The sequence below is a fragment of the Lithobates pipiens genome, unplaced genomic scaffold (assembly GCF_037356315.1).
Source record: "Lithobates pipiens isolate NorthernLeopardFrog02 unplaced genomic scaffold, aLitPip1_a1.2 Scaffold_3, whole genome shotgun sequence".
NCBI classification, from domain to species: domain Eukaryota; kingdom Metazoa; phylum Chordata; class Amphibia; order Anura; family Ranidae; genus Lithobates; species Lithobates pipiens.
Genome location: NW_027507790.1, coordinates 16,788,811 through 16,814,110, shown reverse-complemented (window position 1 = coordinate 16,814,110; position 25,300 = coordinate 16,788,811). Strand labels below are relative to the sequence as shown.

The 25,300-nt window shown below is 42.5% G+C and overlaps 1 protein-coding gene across 2 annotated transcripts in view; it reads right to left on the bottom strand.

The window, feature by feature from the left end:
• FAM222A (family with sequence similarity 222 member A) overlaps positions 1–25,300 on the bottom strand; it is a 126,967-nt gene that overhangs the window by 41,695 nt on the left and 59,972 nt on the right. For both annotated transcript variants that reach the window (XM_077461326.1, XM_077461327.1), the window contains exon 2: positions 8,794–8,914. In XM_077461326.1, coding sequence (XP_077317452.1) covers positions 8,794–8,875 — 82 coding nt within the window. In that variant the 5' untranslated portion in view covers positions 8,876–8,914. The remainder of the gene's footprint in view (positions 1–8,793; positions 8,915–25,300) is intronic.

The following is a 25,300-nucleotide window of genomic DNA, read 5'->3' as shown; positions in this document are numbered from 1 at the left end:
ACCAGCCTGCCTGATTAGCTTACAACTATCGCAAGCGGCTGCTATAGCTAGCGATAATCACTGTCTTTCCCTGCCCCCCCCTGTTGAAAGAAGATAATGACCCAGCAGGAGGGATTCCCGTATCAACACTGTCTGCATTGATGGGGAAATCGAGTAAATTTCTTTCCTGCAATGCGTGCTTACAAGAAATAAATTTGCTCTGTGTATGGCCGGCATATATCAACTCCATTATGTCCCCGCCATATTTTTTTTTAGAACTACAGTCAAAGCAATTTCCCTTATTTCATTGGTCATTGCTGTGATTGGATAGCGAAGGAGAAACATCTCACTGGTTTTGTCATCTCCTCTAATCAGTAGGCTTCATTTGCTAGACTTACAACCAGCAGATTGAGGTACTGATTAAAGTATATTTTTTAATGAATACATAAGTAGATGGCATGGGCATCTGTTATTTCTGCATAGACTTACATCTTATACAGTGGTTTTCCAGTAGGTGCTCACTGGTTCTCTCACATGGAAATGGGGGCTTCTTGTGCTATGTGAATAGACCATGGATGCCACAGAATGCGTTGGTGCAAACTAATACCTATTATCTATACCAGGGGTGTCCAAACTTTCTTAAGGAAGGGCCAATTTGCTGTCATTCAGACGTTAGGGGGGCCAGACTGTGCCCAGTGGGAGTAAACAATGCCCAATCTTTTATATTAGGGAGAGAATTAGTTGATGTCAGTGGGAGAGGAGATAGTGCCCCATTTGTGTTACCAGTGGAAGAAATTATGCCCCATAGCTGGTGCCAGTAGAAGGAATAGTTCCCTATTTTTGGTGCCAGTGGCAGGAATTATTCCCCATTTTTGGTGTCAGTGGCAAGAATAATTGCCTCAAGGACCAGATAAAGGCAAGAAAAAGGCTTCATCTGGCGCCAGGGCAGCAGTTTTGAGACCACTGATCTATACTAATAACATGGTAATTAGGCATCTTTCATGCAGCCGTGCCGATTAGATCCTTGGTCAATATTTCTAGGTGGATCTGAGTGCAAGCTCCATGTAAGTCTACCTAGGAGTCAGTCTAGTCTAGTCTGGACCTGGACCTGATGGATTTTAGGTAGTCAGATGGAAACATTTCCATTGAAATCTGCCTGTCCATGGACCTAACGTGGGTTCATCAAGCTCAGGGAGGGCAAAAATGAACAGACCCAGATGTTACAAAAATGCTTGACTCTGATTCAGAAGGGAACCTGTTCATAGATCCCCTGCCGATCATAACAAACATGACAGGTGTAATGCTTTTTTTTTTTTTTTTTTACAAATGCATTTTGCCACGTGTAACTACCCCATAAGGAGCAGCAGAAAACCTTAAATGTTGTCAAATGGTTAATTAAAGAAGGTACTTTAATTCAAAGGCACTTTTTTTAATCGCCAGTAGCGAAACAGTTAATTGTGGCATGCATGCCAAATTCTCACTTTCAAATTACATCCAACCATGAGGCCTGTATCTTTAAGACACAAATGAAATATTAATAGAGAGAATATTTGCAGATCTGTCTCTTAAATGACAGTACAGAGGGGGGTTTAAACCTGCCTCCGGCAAGCCGCAGGGCCCTTCCAATCCATTTAATGCGAGAATTCTTTTTCTCTTCCTGACAGAAGCGATGCTCCTTTCTCTGGTGCTGTAATGCTGACTTTGCTTCAGAGCGGCGTAGGGCAGGAAGGGGTTAAAGGGACAAAACTTGCTTGTTTCACAAACAGTGTTTCACCTTTCACATTTGATACTGATTCCTCCTGTCACTGCGCAATCAAATGGCAGAATGCTACTTTCCGCAATTCATCCTGAAAAGGCAGCTTTTTTCCCTTTTTTTTTTTTTTTTAACAGCTACAGCCAAACTTGGCTTGAAATACGTTTCGCCGCAACTCAGTGAACAAGGCCACTTAAATTAGGCACATCTACAGAAATAATTACGCTACAGTGCTGCAGTCATAATAAAATATATGGAGATGTAAATAACATTTCCCAACTGCTAGAGCTGTACTTTGTATCTTTATAATATATTGGATTTCAGATGCTTCCTGATTCATCAATATACAAAACCCTGGCCAGCTCAGCGGCGGGATAAAGGCATACAGTACATAAGTGACATTTAATTAAACAGAAGCTGCTCCTCTCTGCTGAACTGAGCAATACAGGAATGAATTTGGCCACATGGATTTGCAGATGATGATTTATATATAATTTAAATACGACTCCTGCCGTGCACTCAATTGAGTGGATAAGGAAGTTTATTGCTCTGCATTGCGTGCTTTGCTCATCCGTGAGCAGAAGGGTTAAACCTGCACAGCCACATACATGGAAATTGTAATTGGGTTATTGGCGGTTCAGATTTAGATAAAAAATGTAAAGAATTAGTAGAGAAACAAATAGATTAGCATTTGCTGAGATACATGAGAGCTGGGAAGAAAACGTCTATTTTCTAGAGTTGAATGATGGCAGTGCCAGAGGCCACATTGGAATCAACTACTTTATCCTAATTTTATACAAAGGATATGGAATGCACTTCCAGCAGAACTGGAATAGAAGTAAGGCCTTTCATGTCGCATAAAATGCTGGCACCGATGAAGCATATTTGCTCATTTTTACCCTAGTACTGCAGCATCTTTGAATATTCAATGTTTTTCAGGAAAACAAAGCTGGATGTAACACTACCCAGTGTATAATAAATCCACAGATATATCGCACTGGTAATACGACTGTAAGTAATTCACCATCACTGTTCAACTGACTGTTGTACACTATAAAGGAGCCTACGGGAAAGCAAAACAGAACCTTCTGACCATCAGATCACATGAGAATTGTAGGAGGGTAACGGGTCTCTAATCCCTAGGGCAACCTTATCTGAGCTATCATTTAAATGTTTGATAAACTTGTGCTGTAGGTGAGAAAGAAAGAAAGAGGGAGATAACGTGGGGGGAGAGGGAGAGGAAAAAGTATGAGCAAAAAAGTGGGAAGAGTTAAAAAGAGAGAGAGAGAGAAAATAGAAAGGAGGGAAAAGGGGAAGAGAATGAGAAAGAAAATATGTCTGCGAAAAGAGAAATCAAATAAACTCCCAGGAACTATACTACTTACTGCAGTGACTCTCAAACTGGCCCCATACCCAGAGATGCTACAAGATCCCAAAGACAGAGAGACCCTGAACCTGTAAAGACTGAGTGCCCACAGCCTAGACTGACCTAACAGATCTACAAGCCCAAAAAAAGTAGATTGTGCCATCTGTATGATCAGAAGCTCCTGGATGAGGTCCACTTCCTTCTACGGTTCCCCAAATACTCCGCAGTGAGACACTTCCCGAGACTCTCTGCTCTCATCCCAGACTTCACGCCTATAGAAGAGAAGAGGAAATGCCACATTCTACTAGAGAGAGGAGCCACTAAAGGTGAAAAAAACTGCACAATATGGTACAGCATGTCACAGACTAAAGGAGAAATCATGAGAAATTGTGGATTAAACCCCCTGGACTCTACTCCCTACTCAAGAGACAAACATTATTCTCAGGGCTACCCTTCTCTGTACAGATGCCAGTGACTCAAACCGACTGTCCATGGAAAATTATAGTGTACTGTCCATATGAATGTCCAGGATGTTAAATGGGAAAAAGTCTAAGGGCAGCCTGGAAATAATGTTTAAAAAGGGTAACTAACTGTCACCAAGTGGGAAGCAAGGCAGCCTGTATCCAAAAGGGCCGGTAGACCCGCGCTGCAACAGAAAAGGGAAGGGGAAGAGAAGTGCTAAGCGCCACTTGGTGTAGTACAGTATTTATTATAAGTAAATAAAACACATTAAAAAGGTTCCACTCACAAAGATGCTAGCTTTGCAGGTGTGAGACCGGAGGGAGCTCTGTGCAAATCGACCTGCCGGTGGTAAAGCTGTCAGTTCATGTTGCTGTGGCGACTCCAGTGAAGGAAGGCTATTGGAAGCAAGCTGTCATAGCCGGAAACACAACCTGTCCACCTCGAATGGAAATAGCCAATCGTAACGCGTTTCGGAGGCAAGTCACACCTCCTTTCTCAGCCAATGGTGTTTCGATTAGCTATTCCCCTTCCGAGCTTGACAGGTCGTGTTCCCTGCTTTGACAGCTTGCTTCCCTGTGTCCTCCAATATACTTCCTTCACTTTGCTTGGCGCTTCTCTCCCCCTTCCATTTTCAACTCCCTACTCTCCTTTCTATTATACCTTAATCAGATAATATTCTTGGACTCACTCCCTATTCCCTTAATATTATTCTTTACCTCTAATAACTTCCCAGGAGTTATTCTTTCCACGCCCACCGACCCAATTGCTTTGGCATTGCTAAAATATATTTGGTCCTGCCAATAAAGTTTATTTGGATTTGAAAGAAAGATTTGGAAGAAAGAGACTGGGAAGGAGAGACAGCGAGAAAGTGTGAGAGAGAAATGGAAGAAACAGATTGGAGGAGTCAGAAAGAGAGAACATGAGAGACAAAATGAGAGAATAAGAGAGGGGCGGAGGGTTCTGCATTTACTCCAGTGACATTGAGGGTGTAAAGTTTCTATAGACTTAGCTGGCCATAGATAGTTCAAATATAGGCCGGTTTAGCAGGGACCAGCTGATATTCTAACCATCTATGGGCAGGCTGAATGTACCCAAGTCGATCCATTGATCGACTTGGTACAACCAGCATGTTGGATTTTTGGAATGTGATTATTGCCAGCAGATATAGTCACAAGCAATAATCACTATGTTCTCCCATCAGGGGCGGCTTCCCACGCACCCCTGTCGGGAGAACACAATAGCTCCGCGGAAGCGATTCCCCCATCACCACTGACTGTGTCGATGGGGAAATCGAGCAATTTTTTTTTCCTTGCACCATCTTTGACCTGCCTTACTGATTTGCTTTGAACTCTGGAAGTGCACTTTAAGAGAAGACAACTTTCAAGTGATGCTAGTCATCCAGGACAGTTTAGTATATGACAAATATGCAAAGAGGGCAGTTCTTGCTTTGCATTTAATGCATGTAATTTCTTTTTTCCTCGCTCTACAATGATTTGCTCCATGTTGTATCTGAATTTATAGTAGCACTGATGATTATTTTAACCGTAGACAGGAGAGGGAGATCAGGCACGTTGGCACAATCCGGCAGCTGAAATATCTCTCTTGCACTTATCGAAGCATACATGTTTAAGGCTAAAGAAGAGGTACAGTCCTAAAATTATCTTGGGTTAAAAAAAGGAAAGAAAATCAACCAAAAATATCAATCATGTCTGAATGTTATATTTCCTGGGATCGGTAGCCAAAAAACATTCAAGCAAGTCTGCCGGATCATCCAGATTGGGAGAAAATCATCTGATATCTCTTATTGTGGCTATGGACACCCTTTGAAAAAAGATATGCAGAAGCTGGACAAGATTTGTTTTTAAAGTTCTCCAGTTGCTGGATTATCTGGATTGGGTAACAGTTATCTAATGTCTATAGGTATCCCCAGCCCTGTCATCACAAAACTGATAACCGCTATATAAATGTGAAAAGCGGAGCCAGGCACTAGTGCTGTATACAAGATGAAAGACAATCTATGCAAATACAGCACAGGGGCCCAGCTGTCCAGGCCATGTCAGCTGCAGCAGTGGAACATCCAAAACCTGTAAAACAATTCTATTTTCTAAAAAGTGAGTAGGTGAAGCAATCGTGAAGTTTTTTTAAAAATTTCTTACCCAAAAGTAAAGTTACACTTAAAATTGTTATGCCCTATCAACCCAATGCATTATATATTAAATCACAAAACCTGATGACTGTAAACTAAATAGAAAGGAGTTCAAACAGTTTAACCTTCATCAGCAGACGCCTGTGACTGCCTGGTGATGGATGTAATGATCAGACATGTGATGAATGGACATTATTATCAAGCTTCTTTTACCATCTAGTTAATCTGTGTTGTAAACCCAGATTGACCCGAACACTAAAATTCATTCCACAGAACTGACAGCTAAACCAGGCCAACGCTTTAGATCGCAAAACGTGGGAGCTTTACAATAGGTTTATTTCCATGGTACAAAGACACTAAATGTAACATTAACACAATAAAGCAGATTGTATTGCTGCTGTGCCACCCTATTTGGCATGCAAGCAGTTAAAAGGGATACGTAATGAAAGGAGTAGGATAAGGAGTGAAATCACCCAGAATTTAGACAAAGGCAGCAGTATTAAAATAGAGTCCTATTGAAATGACTGAAAGGGCCTTATCAGACCCTGTCATATCTCTGTCTGAGCTGGTGCCACTGGAAATAGAAAGCTGTTACAGCTGAAAGTCTCGGTGCTACACAGAGCTAGCGTAGGCACGCACAGCTGACAGCACACACAAGTATCTGCTGAATTTGAATGCACAAGTAAAATATAAGGGTTAGCTTTATCCTGAGTACTACTGAATGTACAACTAAAACTGCGGATTTAAAGAACTCTAGCAAATACTGATTTCTAATTGCCGCTTATCTGGTTGTTATGCTGCAGTTGTCAAAGAACACAGGCTTTTACCAAGTACTTAGCAATGTATAGCAAGGCTTTACCCAAATGTACCCCCCTTTAGAGCAAGCCCCAGCAATATTCTTTCCTTTACCTGGTTTCTGTAGTGAAAGACAGCTTTTATCACTTTATGTGACATCATTTTGAGGCTTGTAGGGGCAGCTGCTAGGAAGTTGGTTTCTAATGAAATAGACAAGCCCCCAGAACCACATTTCTCCACAGTTCTTTCTCAGTAAACAGTGTGTGGGCAGGCTCTGGAACATCAAGGTATTAGTACTGGGGCCTGGGTAGACAGGCTTCGGTGGGTACATGAAGTTTGCTTTAGATGTCAGATCAGAGATAAGTCTTAAATAATTAGACATTCAGTTGACTTACATTTGACCTGCACCACCTACCTTTCCATTCCCGCATAACTCTATGCGGGGAGAGAATCAAACAAAAGCCCGTTAACACTGGTCCTTGTTTTACTGGCTCAGTTTGGTGTGTATTGCTTCAAAGTTTTTTCTTTGTTTTGTTCTTTGGGGGCGGTGTATGTGATCAGCACAGGGACAATTAGCACTGTCCAGACAGAGGACCAGGACTCATGCAGTCTCATAGGACAGTCAAAGGAAAATGAAAACTCCTACAAGCTTTAACTAGTGCTCAGCCAGACACTGATAGAAGTCACAAGACTGCTATATAAAGCTGATGAGAAAAGGTATTTGGCAGTTTATATTTACTAAAACTATTGCAGGTTTTGTGTAGTGTGGGAGACCAGATATAGTGAATGCAGGGTCCTGGGTTTAGTAACGCTTTAGATTTGGTTGGGTTAAAACATGTGCCAGGTTTTATTACGGTATGTGTCTTCCTATCTCGGTGTCACTAGTCTTCTGTTGACACCAAGACAGGACATAAGGTAAAATCTCCATAATTAGGTCAGTAAACATCAGTGGCAGCTGGTTCTCCATTTTTTTGGGGGGACGGGCAGCAAACAAACCACCCCATGGCCCTGCAAACAACCCCCCATTGCTCGCCCTCTGCTCCCAAGCCCCGCGGACAACTTCAGCAGCTTCCACCCACGTCTCCTCATTGGCTGCTTCCCCCCTGCTTCTGCTCCCGGCTAGCCAACACAATCACTTTTTCTGTCTGTCAATCATGTCTTAGGACCTGCTTCCTGAAAAGGCAGGAAGACAATAGCAAATATTAATTTACTATTGTCACACAAGTGGGTGGGCTCAGGGCACAGTGCTCTGCAACCCGAGCCCACCCTTTTTGAAGTCAATTAGAGCCTCAAGCTCTAATCATGTGCTTCAAAAAGAAAGAAAAAAAACTTGTTGAAATCCATGCGTCCGGCACCCTGCATGTAGATTAGGGGGCCGGGCACATGGATTGGGGGGAAGGGGGAGCGCTGCACCCCTAATGGCCGCGATAGCTAACCAACCTTTAGTGAGATGGTATGAACTAGTATAATAAGTTTTTTGCCTTGTTTTGCACTGAGAATGCTTTTGGACAGTCCCAAAGTACCTGGCATGAACGGGCCCTTAATGTCAGAATTTTCTATGAGGCAGATGCAGCATGGCTCGCGACACATCACATAGGAACAGGTACCAACATACATGAAATTGACTAACCGTACAACAAAGCTATTTCAGAAAGAGTAGGGTGATGATTATGGAAAAAGCAAGCTAAAAGCAGAGCCTAGGAGTTTTACTTTAACCTTGCAAATGCTCTAAGGTCATATCTAATAGCATGATCCTCTACATCTATGCAATTACCTTTTCCTTATCTTCTGAGTCACTGAGATAAACCTATAGCGTAACAGCACATCTATATCTATTTTCTTCTTGACCTCACTGGGATTCACAGACGTGCGCACTTTACGGTTTCAGTTTCAGATCACTTACTCTAGTGGGCTCTGCCAATGCCTGCGCCTCTACCTTGTATGTGTCACTGCATATGTTGCCAACTTTGCAAGCTGTTACTAAGCACCTCATGGACTGTCTCCTGACAAAACCCATCAAGCATTGCTGAATGTAACAACTGTCTGCTTTGCTATGCTGGATACTATAAACCTATACACTGTTTTATACATTTGTATATTCACAATAAGCATGGCACACCTTGTACACCCAGAACTTCAAATGAGTATTTAGTAGTTTACCCCAGTTTTCACTATATTATCAGATCTATGTCTGAATCAAAACATTTGAAACTCTTACAGCAAAAACGTTGAAAAAAAATAAAATAATAATAATAATAATAAAAAATCAACAATTCTCTGCATTGTACTTACACTTTCGAGGTTCCAGCCCCTTGTTTGCACATACAAGGTGCTTTACTGGAGGATTCTGGGTTCTTTGAAGACACGCCAACATAGTTGCAAAGACTTATGGTCAGCTAGGCAGATGGCAGCACTGCAAGAAGACATTAATAACATTAGTAAGCAGACACTGCTTATCAGGGCAGAAGTCTTATAACAACAAGGAAACATAGGAACACTGCAATCCCAATAGAAAACAATGTACAATCCTAAGGGGGCCCCCACGACTCAGACAAAAATGCAACAGTTTGTGCAGATGTCTCACAAATTAATAAAAATTTAAACCAATCATATCCCAAGCACCTTCTCGTCACACAGAGCCCTCATCTTAATAGATTTATGCTCACCCCAATGTATCCCCAAAGGAAACAAAAACTTTCCTAAAACTGTGCATACCCATGTTCCCTCCGGTAATTTTTGCCTGATGTTTGAACTACATTCAGAGTCCAAGAAAAAGAACGTAAAATGTTAGTAAATACGCAGAAAGCAGCAGATAGAGGTTTTTTATCCCCCCAAGGTACAATGACCTAATTATAAAGGCACACCTCAGAGTACTTGCCCCATCTGTTCATGTGCCACTTCATATAATTATGCTAGGGAGGAAATAATTTATTTTTTTGTCTGCCTAAAATGAAATATATGGAAGCTTAAAGCCTAGTACACATGGGCAGAATGTCGGCCAGCATCGTTCGCTTCAATAAAAACTGGCTGACATTCAGCCTATGTGTATTGCAGCCGGTCTGACAGAAGCCGGATGTTCAGCCAGCTTCTGTCGGACAAGAATGCTGGAAAACCTACAGCTGACCGGCTACCGATCAGCACTCTCAGCCAATGGTTGAGAGTGCTGACTGTAGTATTCTGGTGGGGGGGCATCCCCCGGTCAGAACACAATAGAACAGAAGGGTAGATCACTATACTAACATCGGATTGTTAGCACAGCTTCTCTGACCAGAGCCTGGTGTGTACTAAGCTTTAAAAATACATTGGGTAGATGCTGAAGGGTTGAATTGTCCACTGGTTTCTTTTCTCATAGCTATTGTATACAAATTCAAATAAGCTCATATAAGCTTTATTGGCAGGACTAAATACATTGTCAGAGCAATTGAGTGTTTTGGTTGGATGGAGGATAATAATCTCCAAAGCATAATATAAAGGGTGGTAGATTGTGAGTCCACATAGAGGATTTATAATCAGTTGGTGAAATATATCGGCACTTTACCAGTGTCACATCTTCCACTGTGACAGTGCACAAGGAAGCCCTATGTTTCCACTTCTTTATCCATTTAATATATCGTGCAAGAAAGCCTGAGGAGCAAGCAGTAATGATACATCAAAGAAATCTTAAGCTGGCTATATGCTATGCTATACGAATTTTGGCCAGTTCCCGATGAACCAGTCAAAATTTGCTGCATGGATAGTCCTGTCAGCCACTTCCTGCCCGATATTCTGAGCTGTGCGGAAAATTTTGGGCCAAACAGAGACTTCATACAGGTATTCTTCTAAAAGCCATACAGCAGGAGATTCATACATTCACCATATATAGAGTGGATGGAGGAATTATGTGGAATGAATGAAAAAAAATCTAGCAGCCTTAAACTGGCTATGTACTAGTTTAATTTTGTTAGAAGTTGTTTCATTTAAGTACGTTCATTTAATTTTCTAATCATTAGTGGTCAAATTAAAGGTCTTTTCTTGAACTAACAAAGTTCTAACAGGGTATAAGGCTTTTGTACGGGAAAGTCTATTTATTACAAAATCAAATGTTTAAAGCAAACTAAATTTTGAAGTACTTTACAACGACATTGGTCAAGACATCAAATGTACTAAGAATTTTCATACAAATGTTTGTATGAATGTTTATAGGACCTTTGTTTAAAAATACATTAATGTTTGGCTAGCTTTAGTTTTGGATGGACTGAAACTGTAAAGCATTCGGAACAAGGTTACAAAATAAAGCTACTGCTATGAAATACACTGGCAAAAGGTTTCAGGATATTTTAAAAATTGGACAACCGGGTATTCAAAAGAAGATACCCTCCGTTTTTTGGGGATTTTCTGAAAGCTGAAGCTAAGAGCTATTCGATAGTACAGAGGGAAATCATGTAGACCTCAAATACAGTGATGATTAAACAATTTAAAACTGTCATCCATGGGGAACATATGCAAGCAATACTACCAGTAAAACATTGCTTATATCTTTACAACCATGTAAAGTTAGTTACCAAGTGATAACAAATGTTTTCAGTTTTGTACATGCTTATGTCATACAGTATATGTATGAGTGGTTGTAAACTCCCATCGATTAATTGCACCTATAGGTAAGCCTATAATAAGACTTATCTATAGGTACTGTAAATATATCTCCTAATTGTGTAAATATATCTCCTAATTGTGCACCGTTTAGGAGATATTAAGCCCTGTGCCGTGACTTGGTGGCTCCCACGCCCACGCGGGGGGGGGGGGGTGACGTCACGTGGCTCTGGCCAGTCATATAGCCGGAGTCCGTAGACCCAGAAGGAAGACCGGTGAAGATAGATGTGGCATCCAGCGGCGGAGGGCTTCGTTTGCATGTAGGTTTCACATAATGTGCTAATATGCTTTACTTTGCAGGTCAGAAAAAAAAAAAAGCCAGCGGTTTACTTCCTCTTTAATTGAACAAGCTGAAGTTAAAAGCTGATTGGCTACCACCAGATTCTGAGTGCTCCAGTTTTAGTAAATCTCCCCCATTGTTTAAGAACACATAGACACAATGGGGCTTATTTACGAAAGGCAAATCCACATTGCACTACAAGTGCACTTGAAAGTGCAGTCGCTCTAAATCTAAAGGATAGATCTGAATGAGGGGAAGCTCTGCTGATTTTATCATCCATTCATGTGCAAGCTAAAATGCTGTTTTTTATTTTCCTTGCATGTCCCCCTCGGATCTACAGTGACTGCACTTCCAAGTGCACTTGTAGTGCAAAGTGGATTTGCTTTAGTAAATGACCCCCAATATCACTGAAGCACTGTTTTTATTATAAAGGAATACTATCCCAAAATAGTGATAAATAAATAAATAAAAACCTTATTTTTTAGTGTTTAGACACCCTCTACGTATAGCATTACCTACCAACAAATCCTTCTACTCCTGACATTTATGTTGTAACAACGCAAGGCATCAACTCTCACCCCCACTGCACATTGAACACCAACTCACACACCAGAACAGCCCGCTTTATCGTGTAAGCTGGTATAAACAAGCCCTTAGGCTGCTTTCACGCTGTGGCACTTGAAAACTGCCCATAAAACGCGGGGCGCTTTTGAGGTGCTTTTCAAGTGTTTTTGAGGCTTTAGCGGTACACTTTTATAAGCTCATGTGATTCAAAAGAAGATTTTGAGACACTTTTCGTTGCTTTTCAGGCGCTTCCCCTTCATTTCAATGGAGAAAGGTGCTTTTTTTTAGCGATCCAAACATGCTCCAAAGATGCTATCCTAATGGAAATTGGTTTTCATGAACTTTTCAGGCGCTATTTTTTTAGCGCGAAAGCACCAGAAAAGCGCCTTGGCGTGAAAGGGGTCTTAAAGTTAGCATAAAATGCTAGCTCCCATCATGCTATGACTACTACCCTAAGGGGGACGATATCAAGTGCTTTTGATCATCAGAAGTAACCATTAAATTTCCTGATTTGCTGGGAAACTTAAGAGCAACATGGCTGATCCTCCCATCTTCTCAATGAAAAAAAGGGGAAATGAAGTGTGAACCATGCATAGAAAGCTTCAGTACATTGGATATGTCATACACGAAACATCTTTAAGGCTGGGTTCACACTGCTGCGGGGGGAGATCCGGATGTGATTCGCACCGCAAATCACATCCGATCTCCGTAGCGATGCGAGTTCAGCCATACAGATAGTATGGCTGAATTCGCATCGCTCCCGCAGCAAACTCGCACAGGACCCTTTTTTTGGTCCGCAACAGAATCGGATCGCATGGGGGTTCACACCATGCGATCCGATTCCTGTGCGAGTCGGCAGATCGCACTGCGATATGCGGACGGATCTGGGGGTGTCATTAACATATCATTGACACTCCCTGCCGTCCGCATAGGGCAGTGTGAACTGCCGGCGGGAGCAATGCGATGCGGGAAAATGCCGCGGATTCGCGGCGTTCCCGCATCGCAGCGGGCCGGGTTCACACCGCTGCGATGCGGGAACGCCGCGAATCCGCGGCGTTTTCCCGCATCGCATTACTCCCGCCGGCAGTTCACACTGCCCTATGCGGACGGCTGGGAGTGTCAATGATATGTTAATGACACCCCCAGATCCGTCCGCATATCGCAATGCGATCTGCCGACTCGCACAGGAATCGGATCGCATGGTGTGAACCCCCATGCGATCCGATTCTGTTGCGGACCAAAAAAAGGGTCCCGTGCGAGTTTGCTGCGGGAGCGATGCGAATTCATCCATTCTATCTGTATGGCTGAACTCGCATCGCTACGGAGATCGGATGTGATTTGCGGTGCGAATCACATCCGGATCTCCCCCCGCAGCAGTGTGAACCCAGCCTAAGGTAGGAACGATGATTAAAGGTCTCTGGGCAGGAAGGCATCTGCTTGTTTATGGTCGAATTTCCTTGTGTAGCTATTTGAAATGTATAAGCAGAGCCTTCTAACAAGGTCTTCTGATACAAAGTATCTACTCTGTATAAGATCTGTCAAACGAAATGACAGATTGTGAAAAGGAATCCAATTGCATGGGTCAGGCAGATCCTACCTGTCATCGAGGGATATGTTTCCAGGTCAATTTTTTTTAAAGGTCTAACTAGCAAGAACATCATAGTGTGCTCTCTGGTAATGTAGGTTTGCACACAGAAGTGTTAAATTCCACTGCAACATTCATTTTTAGAATGATACGCTCTCCAAGTTATGCAAAACACAAGCGATTTGTATCGCTTAAACAAAGCAGTTCAGCAAAACTGATACAAGTTTTAAAAGCCGAAGGACAAAGCTGTTATTTAAAACCAGGCAGGTGTCTGCCAAGCTCCAATTGTAAACCGTCACTTCCCTTTTTTCTTTATTCAGATTCTTAATGAGGTATTCATCCTTTGAAAGATATCTGCACCACCTCCTTAAGATACTAATTTCACAACAAAATCCTCGTTACAGAGTAATTACTCTAAACGCCTGTCTAAATTCCATCTGTCCTCCCGCTCTTTCTCAAAGGCAAATGGAGGAGCTTGCTGTATGTTTTCTAAAGCACCGCTCATTTGTTTCTTTTCATTCACATTTTTTAATTGATGCTTGTGTGTGTGCGTGCACGAACATTTGTTATCTGGAAAAAATGTTGTCAACTGGATCTGATCTGCCGGCCAAAGGTAGAAAGACCATGTCAATTTGTGTTATACAGCAGCTAAACCCATATGGACAGATTCAGCCACACTCTGCAAAAACTGATGTGCAGTAATAAAAGAACCAACATCATTAACGCTGAACCCCAGGCAGGTATTAAAAAAAAAAAAACACACATCAATGAATGCAATTATGGGTTTAATAAAAACAATAAAAAAAAATCATGAAATGCATTTTAAACACATTTACTATAAATACTTGAATCTGACTTAATGTTAGATTCTCGTAACCCCCAGAACAACAGCTCTCAGAATGAGAGGCAGTAATTAGGGCCAATCAGGTATCCAGCATTACATGATACTGAATGATACCGATAAGAAACATGAAGACAGGAGAAAAGAACAGAGAGATGAGCTCATCAGTCAGTTGCTGCCCCTTCGCTGTCCAGTCACAAGTTGGGTGCAGTCCAAGCTATGCTGCGGAAATGCAGCAAAGAAAAGTTAGGTTATCAGGCTGTCTCTACTGTCTAGCAGAGCTGTATAAATCTTAAAGGGGTTGTAAACCCTTGAGGTTTTTTACCGTAATGCATTCTATGCATTAAAGTGAAAAACTTTCTGTGACGCAAGCCCCCCCGAGCCCCCCTTTTACTTACCTGAGCCCGTAATTCCCGCAACGGGAATGAGCACACCAGCTCCGGTCTGTGTATTGTGTCCTTATCGGATAGATTGATAACATCACAGCTATTGGCTCCCACTGCCATCAATCAAATCCAATGACGTGGGCACGGGGAGCAGGGCCGAGTCCTGCTGTCGGTGTCAATAGACGCAGCAGCATGACTCGGAAGTGTGCCCCCATGGGTGTCCTGAATGAGAGCGCTGCTCCGATGGGGCACTCGAGAAGAGGAGGAGCCAGGAGCACCGCTGAGGGACCCCAGAAGAGGAGGATTGGGACCACTCTGTGCAAAACCAACCTGCACAGAGAAGGTAAGTATGATATGTTTATTATATATTTTTTTTAAAGGTTTAATAACCCTTTAGGACCGGACAAAAATAAAAATCCTTTTGCACATACGACAGATCCCATATTTGTATCTCAACTGTGTATTTAGTTGCTTACCATGGGTTTATCTTTGTTTACATGCTGCTACTGCCACCATTGTAGTAGTTATAAGGTGGTAATATTGGCATATAAATACTTTTATTTACTTTTATAAAAGCAGAATGTGAGCTATATTGCTATCTGATCGCTTATAAGGTGCTTTTTTTCTGAAAGGACGGCACTGCCCAAGCCCCACATTTCTGCATGAAGGTTGTAGAAATGCCCAAACTTGTCCACATCCAACACTGCTGGCTCAGCAACCTACTATAAGGCCTTGCCATTGACTTGTGTAGAGTTCCAAAGTTGTCTGTGTTCCACCAGCACCAGGACCTCGATGTCATTATCTGCATAGTTACTTCAGGAAGACTTTGGGCAGAAAATGTATGTACCATCAGATCATAGATTGTATCACACTTTCTACCAATAATAAATCTACACAAGAACGAGTAATACTGACAATTTAAGTACATTCAGTGTTCATAATTCCTTTATTTATATTGTATCACTATTTTACCTAAGCCATCGATATTAAAGTAGAACTTCAAGATAACTCTAACTAATCTTAAAAATACTCCCCCACTCTCCTTACACCAATGCCTACTAACCTGTATAAAAAAGATGCATACATTTACCTATTTTCATGCCGCTCTGGTCCGGTCACATGATTGGACTGCACTGCCAGTGTCAGCCAGCTACTTAAAAATGTATTCTCTACACAGCATTTCACCAAAGCACACTCTGCAGTTTCCAATGTCATTAAATGCCTAAAAATACTCTTGGTTGGCAAGGGCCATATAATCTAGACTAGCTTGGTTTACGGTAACATGGAGGAGTTTAGTGGTAGTAATTAATTCATGGAAAGAAAGAAGTGCTTTTTTCTCTTTTTGTTCTAAACAATAATACCATATGGCAATACCTGTATACTCCCTCTTAGAACCTGGGAACTGTTTAATGGGAGGTTCACTTTAACAGAAAAAGCTATGTATGAACAGTCCTGTCCATGGCTTACATTGTTTATATCAATGACTTGAGTGTATATAGGCAGCACACAAGTGGGGATGTGGACTTGGGTCTTACAAACCTTCCGAACAGACTGTTTCTACACCTAAAAGGATCTCTACGGTCTCATTGGCTTGTAGTGTAATGTAACAAAAATTTTAAATTGAAGCGCCACACCACTGCTAAAAGGTCCAGATACAACTTTATTCTAATAAAAGAGGTAGAATCATAGGCCTTATCAGCAGTTTGTTTGGCTGCCAAACAGGCTGTTGATAAGGTCTATGCTTATAATTCACAATGGAAAAAATAAAGTTGCAGGCTCAGTTCACTTCTGGTTTGTTCACATTGTTGTCAATCAAGCCCTGATAAAGGGGGGTGCTCTTGGACCTCCAAAATGCATTGAATACCTTTTTTGGATCGTACCCCTGACTTTTATTGGAATAACGTTGTATCTGGACTTCTTAGCAGTGTTGTGGCACTTCAATTTCAATGTTTGTTCCATTATTAAAGAATGTTTGTTCCATTATTTTACCCACTCCCACCTGCCAATAAAAAAACTCACAACAGCAATGCAATCCTTATTTGAATAGCAATACACTTTGTAAAAGTGACTTTTCTGCAGTGCCTATTGGTCTATTTCTTTCCATTTTTTTCTGTATAGCTAGCTTCTTTTTCCTTATTCTGCATCAGTCTACTGATGACACCTGGACTTGAACTTGAGAATGCACTGTAGGGGATCTGGCGTGATTTGTTTTAAAATAAAATAAAATGCCGGACCTCCTATAACACATGCACCATGCAAGACCTGGCATGATTGGTTATTAATTAAATGACAAACCACACCAGGTCCAGTACAGCACATGTGCAAAAACAGATGATATCTCCCAAGAAGGCACTGGTAATGTAATCTTACCACGGTGCCATTGGAAGGTCCTGGCTACAGCCCCAGTGCCTATGAAAACCAGGAAGTGGGGGGGAAGAAATGTAAGTTTGATAAAAAACTCTTTCAATGTACAAATGACTAAATGGGATGTGTGTACAGAGGCGCATGCCACATGGATTTTTGTGTTTGGGGAGTCAAGGTTCACTTTAACTAGCAAGCAGCTATAGTATAATAGACTCTGCCTCTTTATCTGGTGTACAATATCCCACCCTTATGCCTGAGCGGTAGCTAGTAACCATGGCCTTGATGTGAGAGGAGTATGAAGAATAGGTCTGAGGTACCCTTTTCTTTGTATACAGCTGCATGGGCGAAAATGGTAATCTGTGCAGTATCTCTCTAACCGGACACTACATCGATGTTGGTAAATATAAAACGATACACTATCGATTCTGTTGGAAGAAGAAAATCACCAGCAGCACAATCATGGAGAAACCACTTACCACCTCTAATGGTGTCACTCTGTCACTGGATGCACCAGCAAGTGGTCACTCCATCATGGTTTTGCTCCTGGGAATCTTTATTCGCGAGGCAAAGGAACAATGTCCATGAGGTAAACCGGAATTATACTTTTATAAATCTGGTTTTACAAGGTGTGAGATTGTACAATCAGATGGAATATGTATGGCCCATTTTATCCCTCAAAAAAGAGGTAATTCTCCATTTGTGGCTCAAACCTCACCGTTTAGCCAAGCTTGCTCCTGCTCAGATTTCAGAGACACTCCATAGAGTACAGTGTGTCGCTGATTATTAGCAGAGTGTTGGATGGCAGTAGAAGTGGAGGAAGCAATGACTGCATGAGAGAGCACAGTGTGAAGCCAATCAGCAAGAGTGCACACCAAGAGCTTCTCCCTTTTTTATATACTGGTGGGAACTCTAAAAATTCTGCCTCAGGCTTCTTAAAGACATAAAATCACCCTGATCATGTAATGTCATTTTAGCAAAGCACTCATCGGACAGACCACCCCCCCCCCCCCCCCTTCTTAATCTCAATACAAAAACCTACAATATAGAGAGAAAAACACTTTTTTTGTAGAAAACATGCAGAATAATCAAAACAAGATATGCCGGATGCCTATAAAAGAACTTTAAACATATCATAAGTATATGCAATGTACCAATGTAGCAAGCAAATTTTACACAGAATTAAATATGGTTGCCAACTGATTACTATAATGTAACTGTACTTTAAAGAACAATTCCAGACATGGCATATTTCTAGATAGCTACATTTGTCCACCTTGGACCAATGTAACTATGCATATACTGTACCTGGCCCATGCTCCTGGAAGCTGGAAACATTGAAGTAGACACTGCTACTCTAGTGATCTCCACTTGCTTCCGAGTCCCGTGCTGGGCGGCCAGCCTGATGCATTTTGAACACAAGAGGTCAGCCACTTGGCACGGGCACATTTAGAGAATGCTTTGCATTGTCTGATTTAATGCAAAGCATTCTCTGATTGAATGAGGTGGAGATTGTGACATCGCTGCCCCAACTCTCTACCTTGTCCAATCAGAGAATGCCTTGCATTCATTCAGAAAATGTTTGTGTTCAGTAACCAGGAGTACAACTGCACAGCATGAGATCCGGAAGCAAGAGGAGATCACTGGAGTAGCAGTGTATACATTCCAGCTTCCTGGGGCATTGGTCAGGTATGATATATACATAGTTACATTGGTCCAAGTTTGAGCCAATGTAATTATGTATAACATAGCCATGCCTGGAACTGTTCTTTAATATATGCAAGCTTGGGCAAAAAGGCATATACAGACATGCTGACTACACATGCAGTAATGATTTCTTTATAATACAGACACCAATGTAAGCCTGTCTCCAGGCTGCTGCCCTTCCACTGTTCAATGGTAGATGAGTTTCCTGCCATCTCTCTAAACAAGCATGTATGTATATATGCATAAGCATTCTGTTTTCCCAAACAAATCACAATAAGGATGCAGCCACTCACATAGAAATAAATAATCATAGTACTCTCTGAAGAGAAGTGCTGGGCACTCACGAAAACTAGATTATGTTAAACTAAGAAACAATCACGAGTAATAAATGTATTATATTTGGAGTTAAAGCTTTTCTTCACCCTAAACATTATTTATTGCTGTTTAAAGCTCCATTGGTGAGGTTCCTTTATTTCCTGTCTGGTAAAGGAGGTTTCCCCAGGACAGGAAGTGACAAGAAGCTTTGCATATAGACACACTTTAAAGGCTAAGTTCACCTTTCCAATAGACGCTCCCTTGCATTCAAGTGTCTACTGTGAATAAAAAAAAATCACTGTGCAAGTTTTAAAAAAAGGAACTTCTTCTTTTTTTTTTGTTTTAAAGGAGCTTTTTTAATGTCCCACTTGTAGGTTTTGTGTGTCCTCTCCCAAGCCTACCAGAAAAAGTCAAAGAGTGAGCAACCTTCCTTAGCTTGCCTCAACACCAGTATACATGCCTCCAGAACTGCAGCAACAAACACTCCAATGGCACCAAAACCCACGTGTGTGCAGAGCACTCTTTTGCCCACTGCTGTAGTAGTGGCTGAGCTCAGCATTGTGTGAGAAATAGAGAGAGAGCAGGCACAGGTTTTGAAACAGGAAAAACATGAGCTTCTGTGGTGCTGGGGGCAGGGCCTAGACAAGGAGTGGGCAGGAGGGAGCGACTACCCTGGGCGGAATGGTTTATTGCAGGGATGGAGGGACGATCTGACTATAACCCTAAGGGAAGGGGGGAAGGCGCAGTTTGACATCTTTGCGGTGGGCACTGGATGACCTTGTCCAGGCACTGGCTGGGGGTGCCTGTTCCACTTATGGCATGTCCTGGCATCTAGGCAGGCTGGGGAGGGTTACTTTCTCTAGGACTTTTTCTGACAGGCTTGGGAGAGGTCACACACGAACCACAGGTATGAAATTTAAACAAACTGCTGTTTTAAAATTGAAGAGGCTATTATTAAGTTACAGGTAATAACCAAATTGTGTATGGTTACTAAATTGGGTTAATAACAAGACCTGAAATCAGAACATAATGATGATTCAGTCTTAAATACACATGGGCTGAATGTCTGGTGGCATCGACCAGTTTCTTCATTCATTCATTCGGCCCTTGTGCACTGCAACCGGTCCGACAGAAGCAAAAAAAAAGGTCTGCCAATTGGACCGGAGTGTTCTGTGGGGGGTCCCCCTGTCAGAACACAATATGCTGTGCTAACATTGCATAGTTAGTACAACGGCTCCTCTTGAGCTGTTCATTTTTTTTTGGTTTAGCCCTGCTCAGTTGAAAGGAAGGAAAAATGTAGTGTGTACTATCCTTTGCTTATATGGGTTTCCTCTGGGTACTCCACACTCCAAAAGTATACTGATAGGTTAATTGAATGAAAGAACAAGGCGGGACAGATTGGCAAACATGTAACCACCATGACTGGCTGTCAAAGTGTTCATATGATCCGTACCCAGTCCTTCTGGCTACCGATTGTTAGCGGGGGGGGGGGGGCAAAAAGCTACCTCTAACAGCTCGATCTCTACCCTTGGAGTGTGCAGTAAGCCCGCTCTAAGCACAGAAACACCTCCACCCAGTGACGCATACGCGGTGTGTAGGTGTTAAAACCCATCCTTTTCCCGCCACACATATGCAGGTGGTAACTGGTCAAACAGTTAATGAAGGTGCATGTCTGCACTGCGCCCCATTTCCCTTCCACTAAAGACATAAAAAAAAATGGTCATTGTTCCGATGGGAAGAAGCAATAAGGTTCTTCAGGTCTTGTTCACACTGCTCGCACAATAAACGTTCTGTTTTAGTGTGCAGACACCTGTCAGATTTTGCATGCAGTGAGCTGCAGTGGTGGGTGGGGCGTTTCAGTGCATCACACTGTTTAATTTTTACTTTTAAAGGATAAGTTCACCATAATCATAGTAAACCATATTCAGGGTGGTATACCCATATTCAGGGGGTTATACCGTTATTCAGGGTGTAGCATGTAACATGTTACAAATGCACTGCTCCACTACAGTTGCCACCTCATCCCGTTAAACCCAAACACGTTAATTACACAGGTTCTGTGGCGGATTAAGGTGGTAACTGAACTCACTCAGTGCCTTATCTGCATTAAATTACACCAATATGTGTTCGGGTTTAAAGGGATGAGGTGGCAACCCTACGTCCCACCCAATCCCCCCTCCTACCCCGCCCACTCACTGTCACAATCTATAAAAAACGTTTTGTCCACATCATGCAAACACAGTGTTCTGTGAATAGAAAAACTACAAGTACCAACAGCCTTTGTGACTGTCGGCTTGTAGTTCTCAATGAACTACCACGGTGCTGTGGAGCTCTAAGGTAGTTCATTGAGTCTTCCTGTCAGTGTCACACTTAAAGTGATTGTAAGTCTCGCTTTTTTTTTTTTAAACAAACATGTTATATTTACCTCCTCTGTGCAGTGGATTTGCACAGTGCAGCCTGGATCCTCCTCTTCTTAGGTCCCTCTTCGCTGTTCCTGGCACCTCCCTCCTGGCAGCCTCCTACGGTGGATTCCGAACCGAGCTGCAGCTCCATGTGTCCATTCAGACATGGAGTTGCTGTTCGGCCCCACCCCCCTCTCCTGATTGGCTAACTGACTTTGACAACTGCGGAGGAGCCAATGGCACCACTGCTGTGTCTCAGCCAATCAGGAGGGAGTGCCTTGGGCGGCTGAAGGACTTGTGGACATTGCTGGACAGAGATGGGCTCAGGTAAGTATTAGGAGATGCTGGGGTGGCTGCTGAACACAGAAGGCTTTTTATCTTAGAATGCATAAAATGCATCAAGATAAAAAAAACTTCTGCCTTTACAACTTCTTTAAGCTTGAAACACACCACCCACCGGAAGACTGCGATCAGCAATTTCTGCCATTGGCTGAGAGCGATGATCAGGAGCCGGATAGCTGCTGGTTTTCCAGCACGCTCGTCCAACAGACATTTTTTATTGAACTGGCCAATGCTGCCCGACATTTGGGTCGTGTGTACTAAACTTTACACTGTAACAGCTTACAGTGACAGTCTGTAGGAGTCCTACATGGCACCAGTGATCTGCTGATTGCGGGTGCAATTTTTTTCAGACTTCTACACAAAAAATTGTAAATGCAAATTTTTTACCTGCAAAAAAAATGTGCATTTATTATTATTATAATTTTTATTTTAAGTGATCTTTTCCTTTAACTTTATATGCATTCTATAATGTAACACTTCATTCATGTCTCTGCACAGCAGCATGGTGCATTATGCTGAACTGTGGTGACATATGGTGCCTTCCAATTCCCTGCCATAAAATTCTACATATCTGCATTTTACCGCATCTCCTGGCTGTGTTGCATTGTAAATGGGGCACATAGAAAATAATTGTGGCGGTGACCTGTGTTGATCCAGTGTAGTTAAACGCAGGTCACCGCACTATGGTGAATGAGCCTTTACAATACTTGAACTACTCCTACTAGTACTTTGGTTATGTGTAGAACGTAGTAGGTTCTCTTTATGAAGCCATCACATACTGCTTCTTTGACTCAGAAACCTCCGATCTGGAGAAAAGGACAATACTTTGCATATGTGGCCGAGCTTCTGGGAAACGCTTGCCGAGTTTATTAGCCGGATTAGCTGGAACTGTCCCCGACAAAAGGTTATCCTGCTGCACTGAAGTGTAGAGGTTACACCGGACATGCTATGCAGAGGATATGCTTTCATTTTGCCTGATTTAGTCAAGCTCAATAGCTGGGACGCGGTGAGGATACATTGATGACTACAATCAGCCCTTAGGGGCAAGTTCATTGCAGCTGTTTTGTGAGAGGGATTAATCAGTGAGAAAGCAGAGAGATAGCATCTCTTGACATGAAGTGATCCTGGCAGTTCTGCTAATCATCAAATTAGATTTTCTGCTACAGTTGTCTATGCATAACTAAATCTGCAGTTGATGGGGTAGAGTGGGGGGAGGGACCGGGAAGAATAGAGAGGAAGAGCCACAGGGGGGAGGGAGAGAACATCACAGGGAAATGAGCACACGGGGCACTGCCAGAAATCACATGACTGCAGATTTTAAAGCATCTTTGATCTCCGACGCACATGCAAAAATTAGAAACCTAAGACACAACAACAGTTCTAATTTAGGCTTTTTGGTGTCATTCAAAGGGCTGCAAATCTATATTTCACATACATATAAAAAAAAAAAAAAAACAGATCAGTGTCCTTACTTGATTTATCCTATGTTACTGGTCCCTACAGGATTTCTTAAAATTATTTATTGCCAGTCTTGTCTGTCAGGTTTGACCATCTGCCAGCTCTGGCAAGAAACAGAAGGGCCAAGTTGTCAGAGCATCTCTGGTCCATTGCAAGTTCATGTGGCCTTCATGACCCCAGACATCCTTTGTGGAAGAGAAAAGGAAAACCCACTGCTAATCATATACTGTACATTCTCATACCCTGACGGCACTAGCTGCCTATAGATCTTTATACACTTGCCTATTTACAGCCTTGTTGCATAGTTAAAATGTATGCCACCCTAACTATTTTTTTTTCTACGTCTGTTCACATGTGTATTTTATAAATCTGAATCTATCGTTTTAATGTACTTCTTCTCTGATGTTATCAGGAGTCCGCTATCTCCTCCGGGTTCTGCAGCCAGCCCCCGCTGACAACACCTCCACTCCACCCTCTGGCCATGCCTCTACTCCACCCTCTGACCACGTCTCTACTCCACCCTCTGACCACGCCTCTCCTCCACCCTCTGACCACGCCTCCACTCCACCCTCTGACCACTCTGTGTATTTGCTCTTACAGCCATGTTGAGTAGTTAAAATGTATGTCACCCTAAATATATTTTTTTCTATGTCTGTTCACATGTATATTTTATAAATCAAAGTCTCTATCATTTTAATGTACTTCTTCCATACGAGGTACCTTCTTCTCCAATGTTATCAGGAGTCGGCTGTCTCCTCTGGGTTCTGTAGCCAGCCCCCGCTGACAACGCCTCTACTCCACCCTCTGACCACTGTGTATTTGCTCCTACAGCCTTGTGGGATATGCCACAAGTATATTCCTAGAGACTGCAGGAGAAGGTACATGTTATTCTTGCCCTGGCGAGAATGGGGATGCAGGGAATTGAAATAAATCTGAGGAATGAATGCAAAGCATTTCAATGTGTTGGATCCTGCACTGTAGGGTGCAGCAGGAAAGCTGCAACAATTTCATAGCACACAGTGAGACTTTTCCACGTATCCATTGTGCTTAGTCATGTGATCTGATGTCACATCCTATACAGTGATACATTTTACATATAGTAAGACAGTTGTGGAATTTGATCAAACAGGGCAGAACATTTTTGATCAATTTGCTTAGTGGGAAGCATTGGGATACTTTAATTAAAACAGAGTTACCCCCCCCCCCCCCCCCCAGCAAAAAATACACATACTGTAGCTGCTGACTTTTAATATTAGGACACTTACCTGTCCAGGGATCCAGCAATGTCGGCACCGCAGCTGATGTTTCCATCGACTCTTGGGCGCTACCACCGCAATTCGTGGTAACGGATTTGCATGCGCAAATTGTGATGCACTTTTTAAATGGCCCGGCTTCCTGAATGGCCTGGCCCAGCAAAAAATTCAAAGTCAGCAGTTGATTTTTAATATTAGGACACTTACCTGTCCTGGAATCCAACAATGTTGGCACCCCAGCTAATGTTTCCATCGACTCACTGGTGCTGTTGCCGCAATTTGTGGTAAGGGAAAAAGTCACCAAAGCCTTTTGGCTTTGAAGCCAGTTCCCTACTGCGAATGCGCAAAGCACTCTGTGCTTTCTGGATGACCTGGCGGTGGGGGAAGAAGGAGGGGGGCCGAACTTCCAAGTGATCTCGCTGCGGTGAGATCTCTCGAAAGTGGGAACGGGTACCTGTCAAAAACAGGTACCCGCCCCTGCCCCCCCCCCTGAAAGGTGCCAAATGTGGCACCAGAGGGGGGAGGGGGCATATAAGCAGAGCTTCCACTTTTGGGTGGAACTCTGCTGAAGAACACAACCATAGTTCATTGAATCAAATTACAAAATGACAAGAAACAGAGATGTAATCACAGTTACATAGTTAGTCGGGTTGAAAAAATACAGTCTATCTAGTTC